The following is a 27,844-nucleotide window of genomic DNA, read 5'->3' on the forward strand; positions in this document are numbered from 1 at the left end:
CTTTATTATACAACCACAGCAGTTCAGGTGGATCAACACCCATCACCACACACCAGGCAAACCAGTTATACTTAATGAACTGGTGAGCGTGTCCACATAAAAACGACATTTTAACAAATACTGCACACTTTGCACACGATTCTCCCTCCTTACATAATAATTATACATGATCATGTTTTAGGGTGGAAAAAATCACAGCACTCTTTAAAACAAATGCTGATGCCAATAAGCACAACACATCCTCTTTAGTCTGTTTGCATGTGTGTGATTTACATGAAATATTGTCATTCCTATTTGGAAATGGGACAGTTTAACAGTGTTACTGGACACTGGCTTACCAGATATCGCTCCGTGGAAACACTGACAAGAATCAGGTCATCTCCTATGCGTACTTTCTCTCCTTCTGACCTCTGTTTGGACGCTGGATGGATGGTCCACCAACACGCCTCTCCTACACACACACACACACACACACACACACACACGCACAGACGGAGCTTTATGCTCACTCATTTTCGAATTATTAAAGGTAAGTGGTAACAGGAGTCTCCCCATCTCTCCAGCTCTTTAATAAATAGTAAATAAATGTTCAGGTGGTTAAGTAAGTTGCAAAATCAAGAGAGTGAGCCCATTTATCAGCTTAATTTTGTTCCAGTTGCAATTTTGTCTGCTCATTTCTTTGTGTCATCACTTCCAATTTCACTAACCTGTATCCTGTCTGAGTTCTCTATCTTGATTCAAATCAAATCAAACTTTATTTATATAGCACATTTAAAACAACAGAAGATGACCAAAGTGCTGTACAGGCTGAAACAAGCAGAGCATCACAGCACCCATTGGCGCACAGACAAAAAGTAGAGACACAAAATGGCTGGAGAGACATGGAGACTCTATAGCAATGACTACTACCACAATATAGAGCTAGTTAACACTTTAACACAATCATGTACCCTAATATAGCAATGAAAAACATGTCTTAGTGGGAAGTATTGTTTCTGAATGAAAAATGGCTGAGGGTCATTTTTTCAACTGGAATGACACCCAAAGTGTGGCCTGCAGCCCTTAATGATATTTGCACATCAGCTATATTCAAAATATAAGAAAGTTTACTCTTGAAACAGCTATACAATAATACTGAATAAATCTGAAACATGCAGAGATGTAATTGGTCCATACTGTACCTATTGAATCTTCCTGAAGTCCTACGTCAAATGACAGCTTGTCTGTCAGAGACCTTGATGTCTTCAAACAGGTCAGATACTGGTGGGAATTAAACAAAACCGAGACTGTTTGCTAAAAGGAACTTCATGAAAGGTCTTTTGTTTCCAAGGCTATACACTCTGCAACATTTTGATATTATTCTGCCAGCATCTGACTGAGTCTAATTAGTACAATAAATGCACAGCAGCAGCACTGACTCTAAAAGAGCAGCTTTTATTTTAATTTTAAGTAGAACTTCTTATTATGTGAGGTCATATTCAAATTTGAAGGCAGAGGGTAGTTCCAAATGCCAAGAAATACAATAACCAAAGGGAATAATTTTAAAGCACTATTCCACTAACTGGTGCATTATATACTGAGTGATGCAGGGATGTTTTCACATAGCAGACTATCTATCATACCACTCAAATGAAATACTATGTTAAATACTGTACACTGTATGACCTTTTACCCAAAGCCTTTGTTTTGTACTACACAGACGGGCAACATGATCACATCAAACTCTAGTATGGAGTGCTCATAGACAAGTCTTTACAAAGTCTTTATACACTCACCATGGAGCTGAAGCCGTGTCGCAGTAGGATGGCATGACCATAGAGGAGGGTCCGGTGTCCTCCCCCCTGGCCCGCCTGCCACCAAGCAAAGAGGAAAGACAACATCGGTAGGTAAGACGGTACGGGATGCCTATATGGCACTCATAATACCAGTGCTTTAATGGACCATACCGGTGGTCTGGCATGTTTAGCCCATTGACTGTCACTCACATGTACTGTACGTGCAACACACTATACTGTATCACTGCCAACAATTTTCCATTTGTTTGTTTTCCAAAGAAGCCACTTGCTTCCAAGCAAAAATGTGTCAATGGAGGAAAAATGTTATTCAGGAACAAAATCCTGCAAGGATGTTTAGCCAACATTGACTAAAATGTTGCAGGTAACATTTAAATGACTTTGGAGAAAATGTAAACAAACAGAATCCAAACATTAAGCCATTAACGGAACAATGGTTTATGTTTATGTATATGTACAATACAGAACACAGTACTATATGGCCGAAGCTGTAAATAGACAATGGCATGGATTGACGTCGGTATGGTCCTTTAAATGAACAGAGCTTCAATACTAAATTAGCATGCTGTACAGTACTTCTGGTCTGTCAGTAGTTGTGTATAGTACTTATTCCATCAGTAGTGTAGAGCCTGATGTATACCTCATTGTACAACAGTGTTGGAAATATCCGGTTTACAAGCTCACAACATGTATCCGCGAGCGACCCATTGTGAGCTTGCAAACCGGCTATTTTCGGCACGCAACACCGCATAAGTTAGGCATGGCTCTCCTGTAGTTCTGACTACTTGGGAGACATCTCAACAGCCGGAGAAAATAGAACAATAGAGGACATTACTATCCTCTATTTCTGGCGCTGCCGCCATCATGTGCAAACAGATGAGGAGACAGACAAGCAGGAACGGAGACAAACTACACACTGTCAAAACAGACACGTAGCACACTCGTTAGACACCTTTCTCATTCTGCTGACAAAACGAGAACAATTTCGTTACAGTACCATGGCTGAGGAAATGTGGGACGTGAGCAGAGTGAAAACAAAAACGAGAAGAAGATGGTTTAAAGATACTCAAAGAAAATCATGTAAGATGAGGATAGTGTTGGTACCAGTTGTTCCCCCATTCGATGAGATAAAAAAAATGCTACTTACCCTCTTTATCAACCTCTAGAGGCATTAAGAGAATAAATAATAATGAGTGATGTTCAAATATCAATTGTAATAATCAATTCACCCCCCCCCCCCCCAACTCTGCATAGTAAACAAAACAAAAATAAAGATACACCAGATACTCCTGTGTAAAAATGTCAATCCGTGGTTAGTTATCTTCTCCCCATTCAGGAGCTCATTTGTTAGGGCTTTGCTTGTGTGCATGGGCACTGGTTACATTAAAACTGACCTAAAGGGAACTCCCAAGTCTCCTCTGAATCTGACCCATCTCTAATCTTAAGCGAGTCTGTCCCAGCTGGCTTGCATAAGGTGGACGAAAAAAGAAACCAACGTTCGATCAAAAGATGGAAGAGTATACAAGAACAGCTGGGAGTGGAGAGGTTCCACAGAGAGGAGGGGGGGGGGGGGGGTACACAGAGAGAGTGGAAGGGGCCATGGCAGGTGGGTGGTATGAGGAGTGGTGTCCGGCCCGTATTTCAGGCTTCCTGTTGTGCTGACACATCATGGTCAGGAATTGTGACCTTTGGTGTGATGGCAGCGCCTCTCTCCTTGTCATATTACTGTGTCATGCACTGCTTGGTACTGGGTGTGTGTGTGTGTGTGTGTGTGTGTGTGTGTGTGTGTGTGTGTGTGTGTGTGTGTGTGTGTGTGTGTGTGTGTGTGTGTGTGTGTGTGTGTAATACAAAGACTTTAAAGTATGTGTATGCATGCCAGTCCGTGACCGTGAGTCTGCAGCCATAATATGTACAGCATGGGTTCTCAAACTTTCATGTCCAGCCACAGACTGATCTTATTATGCCACGGACCCACATTTGAAATGATGTCATGCCAGGGTCCCCCAAAGATCTTAATAGTGATCCTTATAGAAAAAAACCACAGAGGGGTGCCCTGGGCACGGCCATTACCGAGGTTTATCAGTTAATGTTACGGTAATGGCCACGCCCAGGGCACCCCTCGGTGGATATGTCTACACATCCTGTCATTGGACTAACTTCTAGTCAAATAGTACATGGAATTAAACTGTTCCTCATTTTGCTGAGGACCTCCTGGAAGTCCTCAAGGACCCCTGAGGGGTCCCAGACCACACCTTGAGAACCACTGGTGATCTGCCAACATGGCATTATAAAAGCATTCCCTATGCCCAGTGGTGAACAGTACTTGTTTGAGTATCTGTACTTTTGGATACTTGAGGACTTGCAATCAAGTAAGACAAATATTGTACTTTTGAATCCACTACATTTCTAGGAAGGGTAAAGGTACATTATGAATTAACCACTTAAGCCTCATTTCAAATATATTGAAAATAGCAGATCCACAAGCTCAACACACATTGTGATACAACACTTTGTTTCCTTGTATATCTGCAAGAGGATCTATACTTTGAGTACAAGCACTGGGGTTGAGTACTGTGTCCACTGTCCACTGCCAACAAGTGACCGAGTAAGTGAGTAACGCACCTCTAATGCTCATTACATTTTGACACCTAATCTCATACTGTAGCCAGAGCATGATTGCTCGGGCTAGGTCATACATTTTTCAAAGGCTACAGGGAAAATTATGGTTGTTCATTTGCTAAGTACTGCGTCTGTATGTGTGCATGTACTGTATGTACACAATAGCTGTGCGCCACATCCTTCAAATCATCTGGATAATGAGACAATGTGCGATTGATTGGCTTCACTCTTGCTGTATTGACAGAGTATCAAAAGAGTGTGACATGTAATTAGACTGCATGAAGTGATGCGAAATCAATGCTATACTGTGGACATATTCTTCGGGCGGGGGATGAGGGGGGGTGGGGGGTGGTGGTAGAACAGTGATTCTCAATGTGAGGTCTGAGGACCCCCAGAGGTTGTTCAGGGGGCTCCAGGGGGTCCCCAGCTAAAATGACGGTTAGTTAGGTAACAAAAGGACCAATACCAGTTTGTAACAATTTTAAGTCTATACTGTCAAACTAAACAGGGGTGTGTGGCCTAAAGCACATCAAATTGGGAGCCCTTGAAAGACACAGAATTATAGAGTTTTGTCAGGCTTGTTTGTTGAATATCGTTGCTGTCGGACAGAAACCTTGTATCTCCATATTTAAATAATAAATAAAATAAAACAGCAACGTATGCTGCCTGAGTTGAACGGAAGTGGGATAATCCAGTTTTTCTGCAGTTCGTAAACAATCCGGAATCCAGGCTGATTCCAGGACATTTCCTCACAGTGATACTCCTGAAATTCATGGATGTTAGAAACCAAACCAAAACATCTACCAGGTGAGTGGTCTACTACAGTACCAGTACGTAAGTATTCAATGCCTTCCATCACGGATGACAGAAACTGGACGATTACGACGGCTCAGTACGTTGTTTAGATTGAAGACGGTTTTCCAAAAAGATTTACTTACATTTTTGCCCCTAGCATGATATTGTTAGCTGTAAAGTAGTGCTTGCATATTGCTAAATTAAAAGGCAAAATAATTAATCAGTGACTTAAGCAGGTGAGTCATGAGTGAGTCCAGTCACTTTCACTTGGAAATGTTTGCGTTGCACACAGTTGGGAGAGACGAGGCACAGCATGTGAGTAATGTGCACAAGGTGACAGCACCAATGGCCCCCTATTTACAGATCGCCATAAACTATAGTTCAGTGTTCAGAGTCTACAGTATGTCTGCTAATTAATGTCCCTCAGACTGGCAGAGAGAAAAAGGACTGTCCATGTGAGTTATGATGAATAGGTAATGTATTATTCAGACATCAGGTGGCTTGCAAATGTTTATGGATGTCATCATGTTAATTGTTAAATACACGATGAGCTACAGTACACTGTATAACACATACTAACGTAAGCTATATCTTTTATATATTTAGTCAATATTTGGAAGCCCTACACCGTAAAATCTTGAGTGTTCATTTAAATGGTTGTAATCAATATTCTTTGTTAAAATACAGTGGTCTACCCATCTCTCTGCTGCACAAAAAACTAATGTTCAGGTCAGGACCCCAATTTTATCCAATCAGGATAGAGAACTCCAAAGGTCAATTCATCAGCTTCAATTGTATAGTGTTCCAGTTCCAATTTGTTCTCCATTAGTTTCTTACAATTTCACTTACAGTATGAGTTTTTGCTCTTGACAGGATAGAATTGGCATCTAGACCTGTTTACTGAAGAGCTGGAGAGATACAGAGTCCCCTGTAACTGAACACATGCACACTGATAGGGCTTTCACTTCTAGTGATTTTTTACTAGTCGACTAGTTGTTTAACTACTTATGTTTTTTTTAATAATATTTGTACATTTAAAAACTGTGTACATTTGTGACTACAATATAGCATTCTAGCTGATCTTGAGGCCTACAAAAAACATCAACTAGTCAACTAGTACGAACAAGGTCGACTAGTGGATTTACTAGTCGACTAGTTTAACCCCCTGTAAACAAAAGTGGGTGACACACTCCAAACCTCACTGTTTAGAAAATGAGGCACTGTAAATCTCTCCTTACAATACAGTACCGCTTGGTCGACATTTTGATATGACTTGTACTGGGTGTAGTGTGTCCAGAAAGGTGACAACACTTCACTTTGAAGTGAAAGTGAGGACCTTAAGAGGCAGTCTAGCGGGGTTACTAGAACAACATGTAACACGTTTAAGTGAAAGTGAGGACTCTTCCGAGGCGGTCTAGTGGGGTCAGTAGAAGGGACATGCACACATGATGACATAACGAATGAGTGAATGAACCGATGGACCTACCCATTGATCAAGGTTGACATTCTAGTAACACAAATACAAATGAAAAGAGTGTTATTTGGATGTATTGCAGTCAATTACAGCGTCTTGAGAGAGCAACAATTGGGGTGAGATGAGAAATGGACTTTTATTGTGGATGGAGGGAGTGGGCGTGGAGGGAAAGGAATGGGATTTATTAGCCAAATTATCTAAACAACAAAATCTTGACTCTTATGGGTCTATTTTTACAACTTCAGTGTTTAAAAACAAACACTGGGGGTTTGACTGTGTACCAGACTGTTATTAGGGGTTTGACTGTGTACCAGACTGTTATTAGGGGTTTGACTGTGTACCAGACTGGTTGTATTCCGGCCAGCATCGTGTGGTCCAGCCAAAACAGAGGCCAGCCAAAGATGTTGCTCAAAACACAAAATAAATCTGTCGCCCAGGCCAATCACAGTGGCAGGCCTGTGTCTCTGAGGAGAGGATCAAGAGGTACAGTATACATTAATGAAATGACAAAGCACAAGAAGTCTGCCAAGTGTACAGCTGCAGCAGCTTGTAGAAGTCCACGCTCATCTCCTGTATTTATGCTGCATTAGTGCTGCAGGATATCCAAAACAATTAATCTTGCTGAGCGGCAATGCAGCGATAACGCAAAGAGGTTGGAACGTCTATGAACGGCTCTATCAGTACCAAAGCCACGGACTGCACAGTGAAATCCTCAGTGTTCAACTGTTCATTTAATGTGTAACTCAAAGCCTAAACATGTAACGCATGTAACGTTACATTTGTGCTCAGAGATAAATGAACACTAAGGATTTTACTGAGTAGGTCTCAATCTCTCTTCCTAAGATTCCAGTGGTCTGCCTGGCAGAACATCACACCATCAATAAAATAAAGACAGACTGAGTGGATTCTGTAGGACCAGAGATTACATAAATAAACATCAAAAACACAGAGCAATGTTGCTGTGCAATTTTGTGCTCATTCTGACTTCACAAGAGAAGGCTTCTCTTTGTGTCTTCATTCTTTTCTCTCTCATTCCACAACTTCAAAGAACCCTCTGGATCTCACGGCCGGGGTGGCTAATGGGATTGAGAGACACGTGAACGTGATTTGCACGCAACATCGAACAGGACATCCAGCTGCTGCTGCGGTCAAGCCCCGTTGCACTGGCCTGTTCCAAAACGACTCACCTGCTGTGCTTAGCATGCAAACTGGGCTGGGGAGGCACCCACTCTCTTCCGAGAGTGAGAGAGGGAGTGACACAGAGAGAGAAAGAGAGCATTCAGCACCACTTGTAGCTTCTGTGCTGAATTAAATTAGAATCCGTGGTACCGTGGTCACTGAGTGGGTTGCCAAGTCTAATCTGATTGCTTGATCAAACTTCAAGCAATCAGAACTGCTCTGTGAATAAAGGTGGCTGCTCCAAATGATGCAAAGTATACATTGTACACACGGTACCTTGCGGTATCATCACATCAATTAACGATTAATGGGTAACTGATTCAAAATATGACAGACTCTATACATCTGTGGAACAAATATATGGCATGGTTATTTAATTCATTTTGTAGTGCACCGTTGTAAGACTGCAGTGGTGAGTGAGTGTCAGTGTGAGTGAGTGAGTGAGTGAGTGAGTGAGTGAGTGAGTGAGTGAGTGAGTGTGTGTGTGTGTGTGTGTGTGTGTGTGTGTGTGTGTGTGTGTGTGTGTGTGTGTTGGGGGGGGGGGGGATGAGAGGAAAACAACACTCACCCCTTCGCACTCCGTAGTTTTGGCCAGCATCTCCTGTAGGGCGCGCACTGACAGGGACTGCTCCAGAACGAAGCTACAGATACACAGGTCTGGAGGGACATACTGCAGGACGGAGAGAGACAGAGAGAGAGACGGGGTAGAGGGGGTACAGTGGGAAGGAAGGGATTAGACAGATGAGCATCTAGAAGTAGGGCTGTCACCATAATAAGTTTATGACTATTCGTCATACATATTATTGTGATTTAATGATTTAGGCCAATTGTGTTTTAGGCATTGGACATTGAACACATACATAAAAATAAATTTAGTTTGCCTTTTAGGCTTTGCAATCTCAAATTGGACAGGACAGATATAAGTACGATAAGTGCAGTGATGGCTCCAGAAAACTGTGACTGGGGGTGCTATGGAGGGCTGGCTATTTAGAGAGGGGGCTAATAGTTTACATAGAAGTCAGTCATTTGGACTTGTGGAGAGGGGGGCTTAGGGGGAGCTTAGCCTTAACCAGAGGGGGCTAAAGCCCCCTTGACCCCCTCCTCCCCTGGACCATCCCTGGATAAGTGACAACAACGTGCAGGGAAATAATGACAACTAGAAAAAGTGCCCTTCCGGGCACAGGTCTCCACCAGGTTATCCACAGATCCGTGCAGTTAGAGGTAAAAACACTTTTGGGCCAGTTATAGCGCCACCTTGAGGCTGAGTTGAAATTGTTCATGTGGCATTTCGTCCTGGGCCTAGTGGGAATGTGGGTGCACAATTTCACGGAAATCACGCGATGTGTTCATGATTTGCAGCATTTTGTTTGAAACTGAGCACTCCTGTGAACTTTGGAAGCCAATCTTAACCAATCAGGATGGAGTCTGATAAATCTGAAAGACCCGTTTCGTTGAATGGCTCTAGAGAGACTGTGTACCAATTTGCGTGATGTTTGGACAAAATCTGTAGGTGTACTGTGAAAAAACTTGTTTTGCACAAAGCGGCCTCCTGGTGGCGCTATAACAGGCCGTTCTGGAAAGTTTGGGGCAGAGGTTCATGGTTGGCATCCAGGGAGTGTGTGTGCAAAATTTGGCATCGACCGGGTTAACGGTGGCTGAGATTAGCTGTTCACGGACGGACGGACACACGGACACACGGACGGACGGACGGACGGAGTGCAAAACATACTCTCCCCATGCCTTCGGCTGGTGGAGACAAAAATATGACATCCAGCTGTTATACATAATGATTGCACAAAGTAATTGTTGTGATAAGCTCAAATAATTACGACAGGAATTGATCTAATAATTGTGACCGGCATATCTTCTACAGTATAAGACAACATTGCACCTAACCATGAAGAGGTTGTGACCCTCAATGGCACTAGGTCACGTGGGAGATTTATTGCCACACCCCAATATTCCTCCACTAATAAAATAATAGAGGCTTTTGAGCTTCAATTGTTTTGCAAGGTTTACACCTAAGCCACTTTATACAGCTACGCTGAAGTTGTCAGTATTGTTTTGTACACATAATCAAGAGTCCTGTTTAGGCCAACTGGTGTAAATGTTTCACCATAAATAGATTGCATATTATCTACACTACAGTATTTATCCATAGTCTCACCGTGTCGCTGGCTGACATTGTACAATTATTTATTTATTTTTTATTTTATTTTATTTTATTTCTCTCTCTCTCTCTGAAATTCATTGAGGTACAGTAGTAGATGATGAAGGATTAAATTGCAGACCTAACTTTATGCATAGTGATGTGACAACTGAAAAGGTATCAGAGGAAAATTAATAATACTATTCTAAGACAGTTTCAATAGGATCAGTCCTCAAATTGTTTTTTTTTTAGACTAGAGAAAGCATTTTCTTTCATTAATTCTTGAGTGGATGGCACTGTTGTTAAACATCAAACTTCACATTCTTTCATAACTTATAAATAACAGTACATTAACAAACAAAAATACTGTGAATGTTCATTTACCACTAAACCTAAGGTCTTAAAATGTACAGTATGTTGTGATTGCACTCTCATATTTCCATCTATACTTCTAAATCACTTTGAAGCAACTTTTACTAACCGGATAGATACATGTATGACGTAAAGGTGAAATCCAGACCAAAACACATACACTAAATCCTGTCCCAACATACATGTCGGCCTTGAATTGTTTCATAGATGTTCTGTTCTCCATTTCCCCCACCCCTCTCACAGTAAAATGCTGCTAGAATGGTAGAAGGCTAGTTGTCTACATTATAATGCGGTATTAGTAGCTCCAAACTTATTTTTCTATCATTCTAGCTGCATTTTACTGTGGGAGAGGTGGGGAAAATAGAGAACAGGGGGCATCTATGAAACAATTCAAGGCCAGGGACAGGACTTTGGCTGATTAATTAACTTAAACTTAATTAACTTTAACTTACCCACTGTTACTTTTTTTTTTAACCTAACCCCAGAATGTGTTAAAGTGTGTATTGGCCCATCGTTTGCCCTACGGACGTTTATACAGAACTAGGGGTCTTTAACATATTATTATATAACATACAATTATTTAACATAACATGGGATGAGAGCGGGTTTAAGTATAGCTGCTAGCCAGTAACAGTGAGGTGACCCCTGATTCCTGTGGTAACAACTAATAGGGTAATGTGAGCAGAGTGGTGGGCCACTGGGTGATAATGGGGATGGCACACTGTTACTCAACAAACATCCACGGGATCCTCTGACCACCACTGTGTGTGTGTGTGTGTGTGTGTGTGTGTGTGTGTGTGTGTGTGTGTGTGTGTGTGTGTGTGTGTGTGTGTGTGTGTGTGTGCGTGCGCGCACGCACAAGCGCATATGTGCGTGTGTGTGAGAATGTCTCTGTGTGGGATGTCTGCCTGTTAAAAGATGGACAGCAAGAGGCTTTATTATTTTCCAATGCAACTGCTATCATGACATTCACACCAGGGTGGACTGAAAGAAGAAAGCTGAACCTTGCTGACATCGCTTTCAGATCGTTCGAAAGCAGAAGCGGTCGGACTCAACCACGATGACAAGCAATTCCACATCGTACTCTATACTGTCTGCGACAGTCTCAAAGAGATTGACAGGAATAGTGTGTGTGGGGGGAATTACGTACTGTGTAGAGTGCAGACACAGGCTAAACTAATGCCTGATTTATATTTGGTTGCGAGCCATGTCATCACATCAAGCATCAAATTCAAAACGTGTGTGTTTTATCTTTTTGCCTGTTCATATTATAATTATTCTCTTTTGTCTATTTTGTAATAATTGTATTTCCTGTCTGTAACTAAATTAAATTATTAATCCACACCAGATAAGCCGCGAATGCAATTAAAGCCTGATATATACTTGATTACACGTTTCCTAAATAAATAACCATATTATTTATAATAATAAAGTACAAATCAGGGATAAGGGACAGAAGGAGCAGTTCGACAGTTCGATACCGGGCTCCCCCAGAATTAGTGTTGTAGTGTCCTTGAGCAAGAGTCTGAATCCCTAATTGCTCCTGATGTGCAGGTTGGTGCCTTGCATGGTTTGCAAGGTAATGCTGTAATCGATCAAAAGCGCTTTGGATAAAAGAGCTATATGCACCATTTACCATGATATCATGGGTTTACAGGTGTAAAAAAGTGGATGAATTATTATTATTATATTTGCGGTTCTAATGAAAGTGGACAAGAATATAGATAGGAAGAAACCAAGAACATGTCATAACTGTCAGATGTTCCTAATTTGAGTAGAGTAATATATATATAAGGTACATGAAGAAACAAAGAAAATAATTAAACGTAATTACAGGCACTGGTTACATGGTTGCCTCTGTGTCACCATCTTGTTTGTCTCTCTTCTCAAACAGGCCAATACAATGTATGGTCATTAGATGCACAATGCAATTAAATTAGGAGCTGTCTCGCATTTGATTAATTTTATTATTGTCCCAAGGTCACTTCATCAAACTTGGCTCAGAGTTCAGACAATAGTGTAATTGGTTGCTTCCTTGGTCCGTGATGTTTTTCCTAGCATGCAGTGTAGCAGCTACGTTCAGACCTCATACAGACCAGGAACTATTTGTTCATAAACATCTACACAAAAGACTTGGAAAAGAGTGACTTTATCTGCTAATTACTATGGTAGCCTACTGTAACAAAAATAGAAAGTTGAGTACTTTCTGTGGCATAATAACAAATGCAACAGAAAGAGCAACAGCTTAGCTCAACTCAACAAGTTGTGAAACTGCAAAACATTTAGGCCTATACTCATTCGAATTATAAGATGTACACAAAAACAGCTATTACAGCAATTGCACTGCATATGCCAGACATAAATAACTGGTCTCCTTTGAATTTTGAGCTTTTCCTGGGCTGTCACCCACCCATTGAGGAGGAGCCCAGTTACACGTGCCTGATAGAATGTACATATATCCAATAGTTAATGTGCTTATACTAACACTACTGCTACTACTACTACCAGTAAGACGAGGCGTGACGGACGCCTGCTGGTGAGTGGCCACCACATTATTATAATTGCTTTGACTAATAATGAGAGATGTAAACGGACTGACTGACTGACTGACTGACTGACTGACTGACTGACTGACTGACGGGAAATGCAAAAAAATGTTGTGTCTAAGCCGGCACACATCAATCCACAGTATGAACACAACATCATCTTATACTGTGATACAGGGAACCTAGAAATAGAAAGTATTGCTTGAAGAATCATACCCAATTTAAATCCCAATAAGTGCCTCCAGTTCACTATACTGTGATACAGGGAAACTAAAAATAGAAAGTATTGCTTCAAGAATCATACCCAATTTAAATCCCAATTAGTGCCTCCAGTTCACTAAATACATACTAAGTACATTAAAAAAGAATAATAAATAAATAAATAAAGGTAGCAGCAACCACAAATAAAAACAAAACCTGCAGAAAATCAACATTTATAGCCTCCTCCAGAACAAGTATTTTAGGAGTGGGAGTTGAAGAGAGACAGAGATTTATCTCAGTAGATCTTTCTAACACAACACAACAACCTACAGTACAACTCTGTCAAATGTAACATCTTCACCCTGCAAAAGAAACCAAATACACCCACGGTTGGGAGAACATCATATGCATGTCAAGATGGGCGAGATCACCATGGTAAATGGTGCATTTATATAGCGCTTTTATCGCGCTTTACTGTACATAGATTGTGCATTACATTCACCCATTCACACACACATTCATATAATGAGGGAGGAGGAAACCATGCAAGGCACCAACCTGCATCGGGAGCAGTTAGAGGTTCAGAGTCTTGCTCAAGGACACTTCGACATTAACTCATCATGACAATAAAGTTGAAGTACTAGGGTAACAAAGTACAAACTGTCATCAGAGCTGGCATGGACGGGACAGGGACTTCGTGCCAAGCTGAGATATTGCTTTCAATCCTGTCCAAAGGTCTGCAGTAATTCAAGTAAGTCAAAATCTGAAGACACGCCTGTATTCATATCCATGCAAAATAGCATCTAAAACACGTGGTATTACTCTTGTCACTGTGTTTATTTTTATTTACCAATGCAAATAGCGGAATTAGCCGATCTACAAGCTATACGGAGAATTGTGAAAATAAATACAAATTTAAAAGGCAAATGAAACAAAAATAAATAAATAAATGTGCGTCTATAATGACATACCCCAAAATAGGGACCCCACGATGAAAGAGGCTAAAATGCATTTTTAGGGTGTAGCCTAGTATTTTCCTCTGTATTGGCAAATATGTGCACACAAAGTACTGATATAGTAAATTAAAAGGAAAATATCTTCAAATCTGGACTTGTCTCACGGCACACCACTGGTCTAATTCACTTTAGCTTTACTCCATATGCATGGCACGTAAAAGGCTACACTACAGTACCAATCTTCACAGTATCAGAATCTGGCACGGCGTCTCTAACAGAGTTTTCAGACTGTGGTTTTCATGCTTGCACACAGGACATCTAGGCTTAGATGTGTGAAGCTAAACAGTAGCCTAATAGCTATGCCGACAGCCAACGACGGTGGTATTTGTTTTCATCTCCATACCCTTGCATAAAATTACATCACATAATTTTTTTAAATACACAATTGGATAAATCAGTGATGGCGAACTGTAGGAGTTTACTACTCAAAATTATTTGAGTAGAAAGCTTAACTGGCTGGAGTTCAGAGAGGGACAGAATGTAGGTGCTAGGCCAGCGAAAACAAAAAGCAAACAATGACTGACGCTCAGCTAAGTTTGATGAAGTGTCCTCGGGACAATTCATTTAGTCAAATGCGAGACAGCTCCTAATTTAATTGCATTGTTCATCTAATGACCATACATTGTAATTGCCTGTTTGAAAAGAGAAACAAACAAGATGGCGACACTGAGGCAACCGTAATCAGCACTGCTTATTACGATATCATCCTTCATTATAATTACTATTTGCTGTTCAGTTTGAAAGGAAGCCCCTAGGGAGTTCTCCAAAAGAATAAGTAACACTTACACAGCTTTTCACTGATAGTGCATGTCCATGTGAAACAGTTTCATGCTGAGCCATGCCGGTATTTTAATGCTGGGCATGAGGCATCACAAACTGAGCTTCACACAGGCATGCCCAGTTAGACTCATGACGTCCGCTATTGCATCATTACTGTCTGCACGCGCCACATCACATACCATCTGTGTATGCCAGTGATTCTCAAACATTTTCATATCAGATTGATATGTTTTTGGCCACGCCGACACGGACCCCTATTCGAAAACATTTTGTGCCAGGGACCCCCAAAAAAGATTTTCAAAATCTTTGGACGTTTAGGTACCCGGACCACACTTTGACAACCACTGGTGTATGCTACGTCTGGGCTATGAATTGGGCTTTATGACATCGTCATGTTTGTCCTAGTGACACATGACAGACTACTACTTTATATGTTCGCTGACCAAAAAACGTGTCTCCATGCAAACTGACATATAGTGGCGCTGTTAATCCCTCCCCTCTCCATTGCCTCACGTCTTTTCATACATGCCCACAACCTCAAAACCTTGTTATGCAGGGGTGCAAAACCCAAACTCTTGATATAATTGATATAATTCATCATGGTCAAAACAATAGTGGTGTTATATGTACAGACTATACTGTATGTATTACATTTTGTAGTTTAGGTTATGCTATGTTCAGAATTGCCAATCCCTGTTATTTCACCGTGTTGGGGTGAGATTAGGCTGGATGGCAGCACACATTAGTCAACTATAACAAGCCACATGATAATATCACACAATACGTTAGCTGTTCTCAATTTCTTTCCATAAGGCATTCCAGTTTCAACCAAGCTCTGTATTGTCCTCCTCACCTTAGCTTCAGATGTGGGTTCCAGGTAACACAAACGGTTTCCAAGTCCCTCCGCAGACAGGCAGAACTTCCGGTTCTCTTTCTGGATAGTGGCCACACTCTGGAGCACCACCTCATCTTCCTGGCAGAGGAGAAGTAAAACAAACAAAAAGGGAAATTGTGACCACGGTCAAATACAAAAGAATCAAAGATGAGAGCCTTTCAGCCTGCAGTGGCTCAGATTGTTATCTTATCACACTAAACACTGTTCAGAAGTGGTGCTAAATAGCACTGAAGGTGGTTCTTTGGCTCATAGTCCATAGGGAAATCTCGTTTGGTGCTACATTATAGCACCTATAAGGTGATATATACAGTAACACCTTTGTCAAATGATGCCTAAACTGTCATCTTAGTTTAGGTGCCTAAACTAAGAAGAATGAGCACCCCAAAGAACCACCAAAGAACTGCTGAAATCTAAACATTTTTGTACGAACAGTACAGCACTTTATTTATTCATGAGCCAATAGCTTTTGTTGAGTAAGCTGTGTGTGTGTGTGTGTGTGTGTGTGTGTGTGTGTGTGTGTGTGTGTGTGTGTGTGTGTGTGTGTGTGTGTGTGTGTGTGTGTGTGTGTGCGCGCATGCGTGTGTTATTGTGTTTTAAACCACACAAAATATAATTAAATCAATACAGGCTCCTGTTTCTGTCATGTTGCAGACAATAAAAATGTCAAAAAACTAAAATACTTTCATGTCATGACCCACAACAGAATCAACATATCATTACGAGAAACTCAGCTTGGATTAATATACGTAATGTCTAACCCAGTTACAGTACATCATTCATGTCCATTTATGGACAGTCCCTGGTATCTCTATGGGAGGAAGTCTCCATTCAGCTGTGGTCAACAGATCCTACGAAGGGCCAGCTTTTTCTCTCTCTCTCTTCTCTTTCTCTCTGCGCATGTGTGTGTGTGTGTGTGTGTGTGTGTGTGTGTGTGTGTGTGTGTGTGTGTGTGTACGTTGCTTGCACGTGCACACACACACGTGTACATGTGTCTCCTGCTGCCAACTCATGTCCCACGCTAATCTGAGCTGATAGTTACCATGGTTCTCCTGACTCCCACTGCCTCAGAGCAGTTTGAAATAAAGCTACAATCTGGAACTTATTTTAGCTAATACAAAATATTTTAACTAATCTGTAGAGGTATGGTATGTAAATCAATACAGGCCACACATTTCTTCCCCATCATTAGCAAACACTGTTTGGGGTTAACGTATGATATGCACATTTATGGACGTGAAAAGTATGAAGCTTGAATGAACAATAAATGGACCTCAAATAATGATGAGTTCAGGAAGATTGCTGCTGTAGTTCAGAGTGGACATTTATATTTTAGCGTTAGAAAGTTTTGTGTATATTGAATTAGAGAATGTTCAACTACAGTACTGTAGATGTTGTAAATGCAATGAGATCATTAATACATCTAGAGAATCTACTGACAATTGCCGAGGTGACTAACTTCTGCAGCAAGAATGAAATTCTGGTTAACAAGCACATTTTATGGGTTGAGAGAGATTGAGTCATAATTTATTAGTGGTCCTGCGACACATTTCCATGGGCAAGCACCAGCCTTGCCTAACACAGCAAACATGCACAATTTAATGGCCACCAAGGGTATAGCAGCTAAAAACCAGGCAGTAGGTGGCTTTATCTCAGGATGTTTTTATATCACGTCGGGACCAAGGTTCCCTCTACATTTTACATTTTCGGTCAGAGCATACGTCACCTTAACACCAACTATCCAAACGTTAGATAATGCGAATGTGATCCATTTTTTCCAAATGGATTTTGGTATACGAGTGAATCAATGAATAGTTACAAAAGGTTACACACTACAAGTTACAACATTGTTATTTTATATCAAGGTGGTAGGCTAGCAATTTTAGGAATATTCAGGTAGGTTCTCAACCTTTTCAGGCTGAGTAATCATATTTTGAACTGGGGACCCCCCACCCAGACAAGCAACAGAATGGTTCCACAGTTAAATATTGTGAAAATAGCCGATCTACAAACTCGTTGTGAACTTGTAGATCGGCTATTTTCACAATTGTTGCCTTTTTCTTATATTATTTAACAATCTGGCCAATGTTTGACCAGTTTTTTGCATGGTTTGCCAATTACTTTTGATGCAGTAATGGTATTTTTCCTTTAGAGCCTTTGAGGTTTTATACAAGTCTTAAAAGTCCTTAAATTGTCACTACACTGTCATCTGGGTGCCTTTTAGAATATAAAAATCACACCTGTGTGAAGTGAGGGGCGCTCTTATCATCTTACAACATCAATTACAACATGTTTGTCTAAGCAACAGGTGCTAATGTTTGTTTTAGTCCTGAAAACAAACATTAGATTTCTCTTTATTGTCTTTATTAACAAACATTAAAGCTGTATATAGGAAGGGCTAGCGCCCCTCAAAAACTAAAGCCATGAGTTCTCAATATAGCTATACTCACAGGCAGCCATTTGACCTTTGGTGTTGTAAATTGTTTGAGGGCACAAAGGCCAAATGCCAGGGCAGCCAGGAAGGCCATCAAACAAAACAATGATTTTAAGGCCACTGAAATTAGCAATTTCATTTAATGTTTATTTCAAAAATAAACATGCATGAACAAAATGTCATGCATGCTCAGCCCTGGATTGATCACTAGTCCACTGGACACTTTTGAAGATGGTGATATGGGGAGTAGAAAAAGCTGAAATGATAAAAGAAAATATAAAACCTGTGCACCAGAATGCTGCTCACATTGTGGGTTATTTCTATATTGGTAACATTTCGCCTCCGAGCTAGGAGGCTCTTCCTCAGACCTTCAAGGTTCAATCAGCTGGGGCAGTGTGTGAGTCTTTTTAGGGTCAGAAAGTCAAACTGAGAGGTCACGATGACCATGGCCTTCATGACCTCCGTGAAATGCCTACCTAACACATTTGACACAATAATCTTTCCACACAGTCCAGTTTACCAGATGAAAGCTCCATAATAATGCCACAACAATGCTGTGGCCTATTCTTCACATGAATGTAACATTCCAGAGACAAAAAATGTATAAAAGATAAAGTCCAAATACAATACAGTATATTGTCTGGGCTTGGTCCTACAGTACAGTACCCCAATATCCCAGAATAGGCTGAACTGAATGAGCATGCAAGGGTTGGCATTAACCATTGACTTACGGTAACCACTTAGGCTAACGGTAAGCCCTACACTTAGCTGACTGGGCTCACCCGGGATTCTATACTATCCTTTTTCCCTCCACGCCAAATCTCTTCACTGCAAACAGCCGAACTACAAGCTCACAACACACTGTGTTGCGAGCACGTTGAGAGCTTGTAGATTGGCTATTTTGTTGCGGAATGTTCATGAGATGCCCAGAATAGGGAGGGATGCTAAGGTGTGGTTAAAGAATCCAGAGCCCTGCTTTTTATAGGCTTAAACGGCCATTCACAGCAGGGAGACATTGAGAATTACAACTCGTAGTGGTATCGCTGATAGATCCCTGATATGTACTGTAGCTTGTTCTTCCCGAGGTGTGTATGCTTTTCCCGACAAACATTGTGTTTTGGGAAGCGCTCGTTTAGCTTCATTCAACGTTGTATTTGTGTATTTTACAACAAATATATGACATTACGTGAAGATAGAGTTAGACTGCCCACATATTAGCACTGTCCGAGTTGGTAAGCCGTGGTGGACATAATAGATTAGCAAGTGAACCAAAACGAGCACCCGGCTAGTCTGTGCATCACAGCAATTTGTTGTGGGATTTGTCCTTGGGAATGGCATACTGTACATGCGCTCCAAGAGTAAGGCCAGGGATATTCAATATAGCTGCCGTCTAGACACCTCTTTAAAATTAAATAAATACATACTTTTCTTATACAGTAGCAGCTGATTGAAATTCTGGTCACCTGGTAAAACTAGCTAGAGGCTCTTGCAGTACTAATGACCTGACCGGAGGGTGTGCGGGCATGAGTGCACATCTGTACTATAGGCCATATTTGGCCATAATGTGTAACGATTGTGGTCAGTAGATGTTGTCAAATTGGTGTCCCCATTTTGGAGTTGACAAAAATTCATAGGGTGTATGAAATGCCCGCATCTCTCGGTGCGTGTGTGTGTGTGTGTTTGCCTGTTGAAAGATGGACAGCAAGATGCTTTTTTCTTTTCCAATGCAACTGCTATCATGACATTCACACCAGGTGGACTGAAAGAAGCAAGCTGAACCTTGCTGACATCGCTTTCAGATCGTTCGAAAGCAGAAGCGGTCGGACTGAAACCATGATGAAATGACGACAGTCTCAAAGAGATTGACAGGAATAGTGTGTGTGGGGGGGATTACGTACTGTGTAGAGTGCAGACACAGGCTAAACTAATGCCTGATTTATATTTGGTTTGCGAGCCATGTCATCACATCAAGCATCAAAACGTGTGAGCTTGTAGATCGCTATTTGCGATGAGCAACACCAGTGCACAGCTAATTATAAACCAGGCATGAAAACAAGTACACTTGATGGCCCCGGGTGTGCCATCGGGTCCCCTGTGCCATCACGTATAATCAAATATATCTATGATATGATCACAACGTTTGCATTAAAATGAAAGTTTAAAGATTAAAGTATAACCACACCTAGACATCTTAACAGAGCTAATCTCTCTCTTTCCCCTCCCTCCCTCCCTCTTCTCTCCCCCATTCCCTCTCTCTCTCTCTCTGATTTGATCCCAGGCCAGGGAATCTGGTGAATCTGCAGCAAAGTGATCCGTGAGACATGGCCATCTGCTAGACCGCTAAGGTTTAATTTACAGTATACTACATTGTGCGACAGTGTCGCTTGTCCGAAAAGAACATATAAGCCAATAAGAGCATGTCACACAGATCAGTTCTTTTCAGCAAGTGAAAATATAAATTAGGCTTAACCAGGGGTGGCATCATGGTCTATGTATAGGGCCGTGTTCCGCAGGGGGGTGAGTATGGGGTGGGGGTGGGGAGGGGTAGGTTGGGCGGGGCAACTAGCAAGTGTACAGTGTCAAATTGACCCTGGCTTCTGTCCCCCTACCCCTACGCCTTTCCCAGCTGACCTAAACCTAACCAGACCCTCTACCATTCCACACTGGCAACAAAACCTCTTGTCACAACCTCCTCAGGGCTTTCCTTGACACTCCACTGGGACATGCAGGTATGCCACTGCCCTTCTGGAGACCCTTCCCTTTTGACACCCTCCCTTTAACTGTATTCTGTCTCTCTACCTCTCTCTCTCTTTCGTTTAGCTCTAGGGAGTTTCTAATTTTGTCCTGCTACAGACCCCCCAACCTAACTGTCTTTAGACCCCCATTTCAAATAATTGTGCCCTAGAGGCCATGGTACATTTTTCAAATTACATGTTTTAATCAATCACATTTTGTACATCAGAAATAGATTCATAACAGCAATATTTAAACACTGTTAGAATAGCCACTCGTAAGTTTTCTTTGTATTGAACAAATTTCAAGTGAATTGAAATGTAGTCAAATTAAACTACCGCTCATTTGGATGATGACCCCCTGGGACCCACTTTGAAAACGCCTGCCCTAACAGACAACAGCAGGTGTTTGCGGCCCAATGCTCTCACTGGCCGAAACCCGAGAACTCCCAGAGCTTCAGCATGCCAAATAAACTCCCACAAGTCACCCGGAGCTGCCACCGATGTGAACTTGAGAAAAGGTGAATCTGCTCTGTCCCTCAGCGCTGCTATTTTGACACACATGTGTCACGCATGCTCGTTGGCAGTGACAGGCCAGAATTTGGGGAACAAAAAGGCGGTCAGTGGTAAAAGAAAACAGAAGGGGGTGAGCATAGAGAATTCCACCAGGTTTGTTACCGTGTTCACACTCTCTCGGTTGCGTTGCCTTTCTAAATGGTTGGATTGGCCCAGGGGTCGTGTTTCTCATAAATGTCAGGGGAGGTGCTAAGTACAGAAGGAGCTACAGGTTAAGTTAAGCTTACAGTAGCTGTAGACTAGCTATCAAAAGCGATAGAGTGTGATAGCTGGGAGTACATAATCAAGATGGTGTACTTGGTGACAAGTTTTAGATTTTTGGCATGGCATTAGGTATGGGCATAAGGTTTTCAAAAAACATCGCAAATGAGTTGGTATCTCAGCCTAGTGGTCTGTTTGAAATGAATCCAATATTAGATAAGGCAGCTGGTTGAAACCCCAAATAATTGATAGAATAACATTGCAATGGACTCTGTTACTATTGGATATCATACTATAATTCTAACAATGTCTGTCTGCCTGTGTGTCTGCCTGTGTTTCTGTGTGTCACTGTGACTGCCGTAGCTCCTTACTGCCAGCACCAATCACTCCCACTTTTCACACAGGCATTGACCATATGAATATGGAGGGCGTAACGAAGCCCTTTTTTCGATTTGACACATTAATGATTATTAATTAATGTATTAGTCAATTACAAACGCACCCGGGTGCAGCACCCCCCACGGCCACAAGGGGGGGGGGGCAAATATCTCACAACGGGTAAGGGCTAGTGCTAAATAACATAATAACATACAAAACAATCTAAGTTCTGGAAAGGCATCATTTTCAAGATGGCGTCCAAGATGGCTGCCGGGAGCTTCAAATACCTATAAACGGTTTTAATATGTAAAAAATCATAACAATTATGCACTTGGTGATCAGGTTTTAGAATTTTGGCATGGTGTTAGGTATGGGTATAAGGTTTTCAAAAACCATCACAAACGAGTTGGGCTCACCCCCTGGTGATCTGTTTGCAATGAATCCAATATTAGATAAGTCAGTATATGGTTGAAACCCCAAATAATTGATAGAAAATACTTTTCAATGGATTCTGCTACTATCGGGTATGCTAAATAACATACTAAACTAATACTAAATTATGGAAATCTAACTTCTAGAAAGGAATAATTTTCAAGATGGCTCCCAGTTTATAGGCATTTTAAGCCACCATCTAGAAAATGATGCCTTTCCAGAACGTAGATTTTCAAAAAGAATTAGTAGGCTATGTTATTTAGCATACCCAATAATAGAAACAGAATCCATTGAAAAATCTCTGCTATCAATTACTTGGGGTTTCAACCATATACTGACTGAAAATATTGGATTAATTGCAAACAGACCATTAGGGGGCAAGCCCAACACGTTTGTGGTCGTTTTCGAAAACCGTATGCCCATACTAACACCATGCCAAAAATCTAACACCAAGTGCATAATTGTTATGATTTGTTACATATTAAATCCCAGTTCATAGGCATTTAAAGCTCCCAGCAGCCATCGTGGATGCCATCTTCAAATTGATGCCTTTCCAGAACTTATATTTTCCTAAATGTTAGTATGTCATTTAGCATGCCCAATAGTAACAGAATCCATTGAAAAATCTCTTCTATCAATTATTTGGGGTTTCAAATATACATTTCTAATATTGGATTAATTGCAAACAGATCACTAGGGGGCGATCCCAACTCATTTGCATTTTTTTAAAGCCTTATGCCAATACTGTACCTAAAACCATGCCAAAAATCTAAAACTTGACATGATTTTTATTAAATCCATACCAGCTACAGTATGAGAACCGTGGTCAGATAGAAAGAAGCCTGATAAGGTCCTGGTGCTGGTGCCTCACTCAAACCTCCATCCTGTCTGTCTTAAACTGTCAATTGACATTTAGGCATTGAGCTCATCCAGAGCGACTTTCAATATGTGTGACCACTTTGGGCCGCGGGAACAATAGTAGCCTACTGCTGCTCTTCTGTCCAAGTTTACCTACAGACTTCCCTGATTACACACTGTCCTGCTAGGATGGAATACAATACATGCAGTACCAGGGGATCCAAAACTGACGCCACTCTTCATTTCATTGTCAAAGTATACATGTATACTATGTGCAGTGACAATAAATTGAATCTAATCTAATCTAATATATATTGTGTGTAAAGTGAGGGGCGCTCTTATCATACATAATCTCGTTCCAGGCTATCACAATTTGCGTCCTCACCTTCGTCTTCAATGTTTGTGCTTACGCAATGTCTGTGTTTACACAAACACTCAAAGCTGGACATAGGTGCCCCTCAAAAAAAATTATCCTCTTAAAAGTTTTATGACAATCATTTTCATTTATTTTTCTTTTTTCTTTTAGGTTTTATGACCTCAATTACACCCAAAAAACCTGAACTTTGAACATTCAGTGGATTTTCTGTGGTCTGAAGTTTTCTTTGGGGTTTGGAGCTACTTTTGAGCTACAATGAAAACAGGCAACACAGTGAAACAGCAAATCCCATTGACATATATGGGATTTGCAGTAAGTGATGTCACTTACTGCCGGCAAATCAGAGCACCTGTTTGAGCCAGAAAACCCCAGATCACAGAAAATCTACTGAATGTTAAAAGTTCATGTTTTTTGGGTGCAATTGAGATTAGAAAACCTAAAAAAAATAAGAACAATTCCAAAACCTTTTTTTTTATGTCACAATCCCTTTAATGATCCTCTTAAATGAAAAAGACTATTATCTTCTTAAGAATGGGACAAAAGGCAGAGAGAGCAAGGAAACATGTGAAGAGAAAAAGAGTGTAAGGAACTACTGTAATAGTATGTAAGTAATCTAAGTTGAGAGAGGGTGATAAAGATACAGAGGAAAAATAGCAAAGTGCTGAAAAAAAATGGGGAAAAAAACAGCGGTAGCTCCAAAAAAGAGAGACACCTACAGTACATCAATACACCCAAAGCGAGAGATTGGCGCACTGACAGGAAGAGAGAAATCAATGTTTGGCAATCTGCAGAACACTTCCTGTGTGCCTGAAATGAAAGGTTTTCCGGAACGCAGCTCTGTTTAGTATCAGTAGGAGGCTAGGAGTAGCAGCTATGTGTTGAGTTGTTGTTATAGAGCTTAAGTGGGCCTGGTAGTAATGACAGCTTAATGAGTGTGGTTGAGATGTAGACGTATATATCCATCCACCTCTCGCCACCAGCCAGGCATCAAGATCACAGAGCACAAACAAAATGGTCTCTGTGGAATCAACATGAGGGCACTGCCTACTATTTCATCCGCCTCACTGGTCCACGTGTATAGTGGACGAGCCGGTATAAGTGTTAAAAGGTCCTTGAGCATTTAACCCCTAACAGCCCGTTTGGGCTAACTTAGGGGCTGTTTATACTTTATATTGATTTGGGCTATTTTCTTACGAATTGCCTCTTGTCTGTTTTCACATCATCATCACCATCATAATTTTTCGACTGCGGTCGAGATCATGGATTTCACAATGCCACGCCATACTTTCCGGTCCTTCATTGCCATCCCCAGTTCCTGCTTACTGATGCATGTGTCCCTAGCGATCAGGGAACGACAGTTTTCTACCTCTGGTCTGCTTTGAGAGGACTCCAGAGAAGAAGGGAAGAAGAAGTTCTGAAACATATCTATTTCAGAACAATAGAAAATATAAGTTGGTACACTTACTGACAGCGTGAAAGCAGTCGAATTAGAGTACTGAAGTACACTACTTCACTTTCAGGCCTTCACCTCCAGCAATGTCACTCTAGAAAACTTTAAACCTTCCAAGGATGTTTTGAAAGAGGTCTCATACACAATTCACAAAGACCAGAAATAGGCCTGCCTTTCTGAATAACAAATGGTGATGAATTGTAATGAATTTGATACTTTGCTATTACTGATGCGTGCGTGCGTGCATGTGTGTATAGTAGGGCTGACCTCGATTAGTCGAATAGTCGACTAATCGATCGGAACGGGTCTCAGTCGACTGACCACCTCATAGTCGACTAAAATTCTGACTGTTCAAATCTCCAATGTGCATCTGGAGTGTGTCTGCCTGTGTGGCAATGTGCCACTGCCTGTGACTTGAATCGCACAGTGTGCTGGCCTGATAGACTCCAGAATCTCAATCTCACCTGCTGTGCTCAATCTGGCTAATGACAAGCCTCTCAGTTGTTAAAAAGAAAGATTTGAACAGTCAGAATGTTCAAATGTGTTTATGTCCCCCACAGACCTAGTGGAATAATACAATATTTTTGTATATTTTTGTAAATATTGTATTTTTATATACAATGTTTTTGGGGCAAAAAAAAAAAAAAAAAAAAAAAAAAAGTTCTTTTTTTTTTTTTTTTTTTTTTTTTTGCTTAGTCGACTATTAGTCGACTAACAGCTAATTTATTCATCTATCAGTCGACTATACAAATCCTTAGTCGGGGACAGCCCTAGTGTATAGAAGAGAGCCAGACAAATTATCTGAATAAAGCACCTCCCACCCAAGCCACAAAGTAAGAAAACTAATCAAATTCCAGATCACAGACACCAAGAGTTATGCAGCCTCCATCTAACAAATTGGATTTCCTTGGCTTAGCTTAAGTTGCAACCATACAGTACCTTGATAGTGGGTCCAAATACCTGGCGCCCGCCAAACAGGCCAAGCCGTATGTCCAGAACAGCAGCACTGGCGAAAGCTCGCTCTGGCCCAAAGCCCACAACTGGAATACTGAACTACAAGTTGCTCAGTCAAATATTTTTACTTGATTTAAAGTACTGAAGTACTTGCTTTAAAAAAATACTTGAGTATTCAAAGGTGCATGCCATTAAAAATATTGAACTATTCATTGTATTCAAAAGTAGGCTACAAATTACAAAATTACATTTTCTTTTTAATATCCTATTGCTGTATTGCAATTTGAAATCTCTCCCTAGAATTCTTAGAAATCTTTAAGAAATGTAAAAATACTAGTGAACAGTGAGCAGATCTACAAGTTCACAATACAAAGCCAAAGTGCAATAACTATCTTTTAGGACACACCGACTTATTTGTGTATCCCAAAGGTCAAATTAGCCTTAGTGATTTTGGTGGATAACAATTACCTTAAACATATTTATTTTTTGAGTGGTGCAACCACTCCCTTACGGAGATATGTGTGTGACTGCCGCACGGTAACTCTGTCATTTCTCAACCATTTCAGACGCGGGGCGGCACGCCGGAACCGGCCCGGCCCCCTGGGCGAGTTCCTGAGGGTCTGGAACTCCCCCCCACACACACACCCCTGGGGACCCCCACATGGTAACTCTGTCATTTCTCTACCGTTTCGGACACGGGGCGGCTCGCCGGAACCGGGCCGGCACCCTGAGCGAGTTCCTGGGGGTCTGGAACTCCCCCCCACATACACACCCCTGGGGACCCCCACATGGTAACTCTGTCATTTCTCTACCGTTTCGGACGCGGGGCGGCTCGCCGGAACCGGGCCGGCACCCTGGGTGCGTTCCTGTGGAACGCAGAAACACCCACACAGAGTTGCACCACTCACTTCACACAGGTGTGATTTTTTTTTAAATATATTTTTTATCCCACGATTTTGTAACCCATTTTTCACCCCTGTGTCAATCATCTAATGTGATCCTGGGCTCTACACACCCTCCACCAACCTAGTCCCCATATATGGGGGACAAGGGGAGAGCAACGGACTTGAACTCATGCTTCCTTCATGCCTGAGTGTCCAAGTTGCTCCTTTACACCTGACAGGGGGGAGTTTCCCTGGTTGGACATAGCGCGTGGAAGGAACACGTTATTCCAACCAGTTCCTTTCCCCTCCATCAGGCGCCCCGGCTGGCCAGGGGGAGGCAGTTTAGTGACCAGGATTACTGCATGTTTTTTGTGAGGGTACCTACCCTAGGGGACACGGGGAGAACATGCAAACTCCACACAGAAAAGCCCTTTCGCCAACCCCGCCTTCGGGTATGGGCACTGATGACGCGGAGGAGGAAACACGCCGCCAGCACCCACAGCGCCCCGAGCGGGAATCGAACCCAGGACCTTCTAGCTGTGAGGCGACAGCACTACCAACTGTGCCACCGTGCCCCACACAGGTGTGATTTTTAAACCCATTATCTGCCTTTTTTCCCCGTAGTTACTGCTCTTTGTCTTTGTAGTGCAACATAGAGTGGCTATCTTCACTAGGGCTTAAGTGGTTAATTCATAATCTATGTTTTGTACATTTTGGTCTTGGGGTCCCTTCCTAGAAATGTAATGTTGTCAA

General features: G+C 41.6%; 1 protein-coding gene across 4 annotated transcripts in view; it reads right to left on the reverse strand.

Annotated features, from left to right (window-relative positions):
- ryr3 (ryanodine receptor 3) overlaps positions 1-27,844 on the reverse strand; it is a 169,303-nt gene that overhangs the window by 130,819 nt on the left and 10,640 nt on the right. For 2 of the 4 annotated variants that reach the window (XM_083790958.1, XM_083790957.1), the window contains exons 2-7: positions 15,778-15,897; positions 8,429-8,530; positions 6,694-6,714; positions 1,776-1,850; positions 1,182-1,260; positions 339-451 (exon numbers count right to left, since the gene is read on the reverse strand). In XM_083790958.1, the coding sequence (XP_083647084.1) occupies positions 339-451; positions 1,182-1,260; positions 1,776-1,850; positions 6,694-6,714; positions 8,429-8,530; positions 15,778-15,897 (510 nt within the window). The remainder of the gene's footprint in view (positions 1-338; positions 452-1,181; positions 1,261-1,775; positions 1,851-6,693; positions 6,715-8,428; positions 8,531-15,777; positions 15,898-27,844) is intronic. The other 2 variants (XM_083790960.1, XM_083790959.1) reach the window with 1 other exon arrangement.

The sequence above is a fragment of the Protomyctophum parallelum genome (genome assembly GCF_964188405.1).
Source record: "Protomyctophum parallelum genome assembly, chromosome: 19".
Taxonomy (NCBI): domain Eukaryota; kingdom Metazoa; phylum Chordata; class Actinopteri; order Myctophiformes; family Myctophidae; genus Protomyctophum; species Protomyctophum parallelum.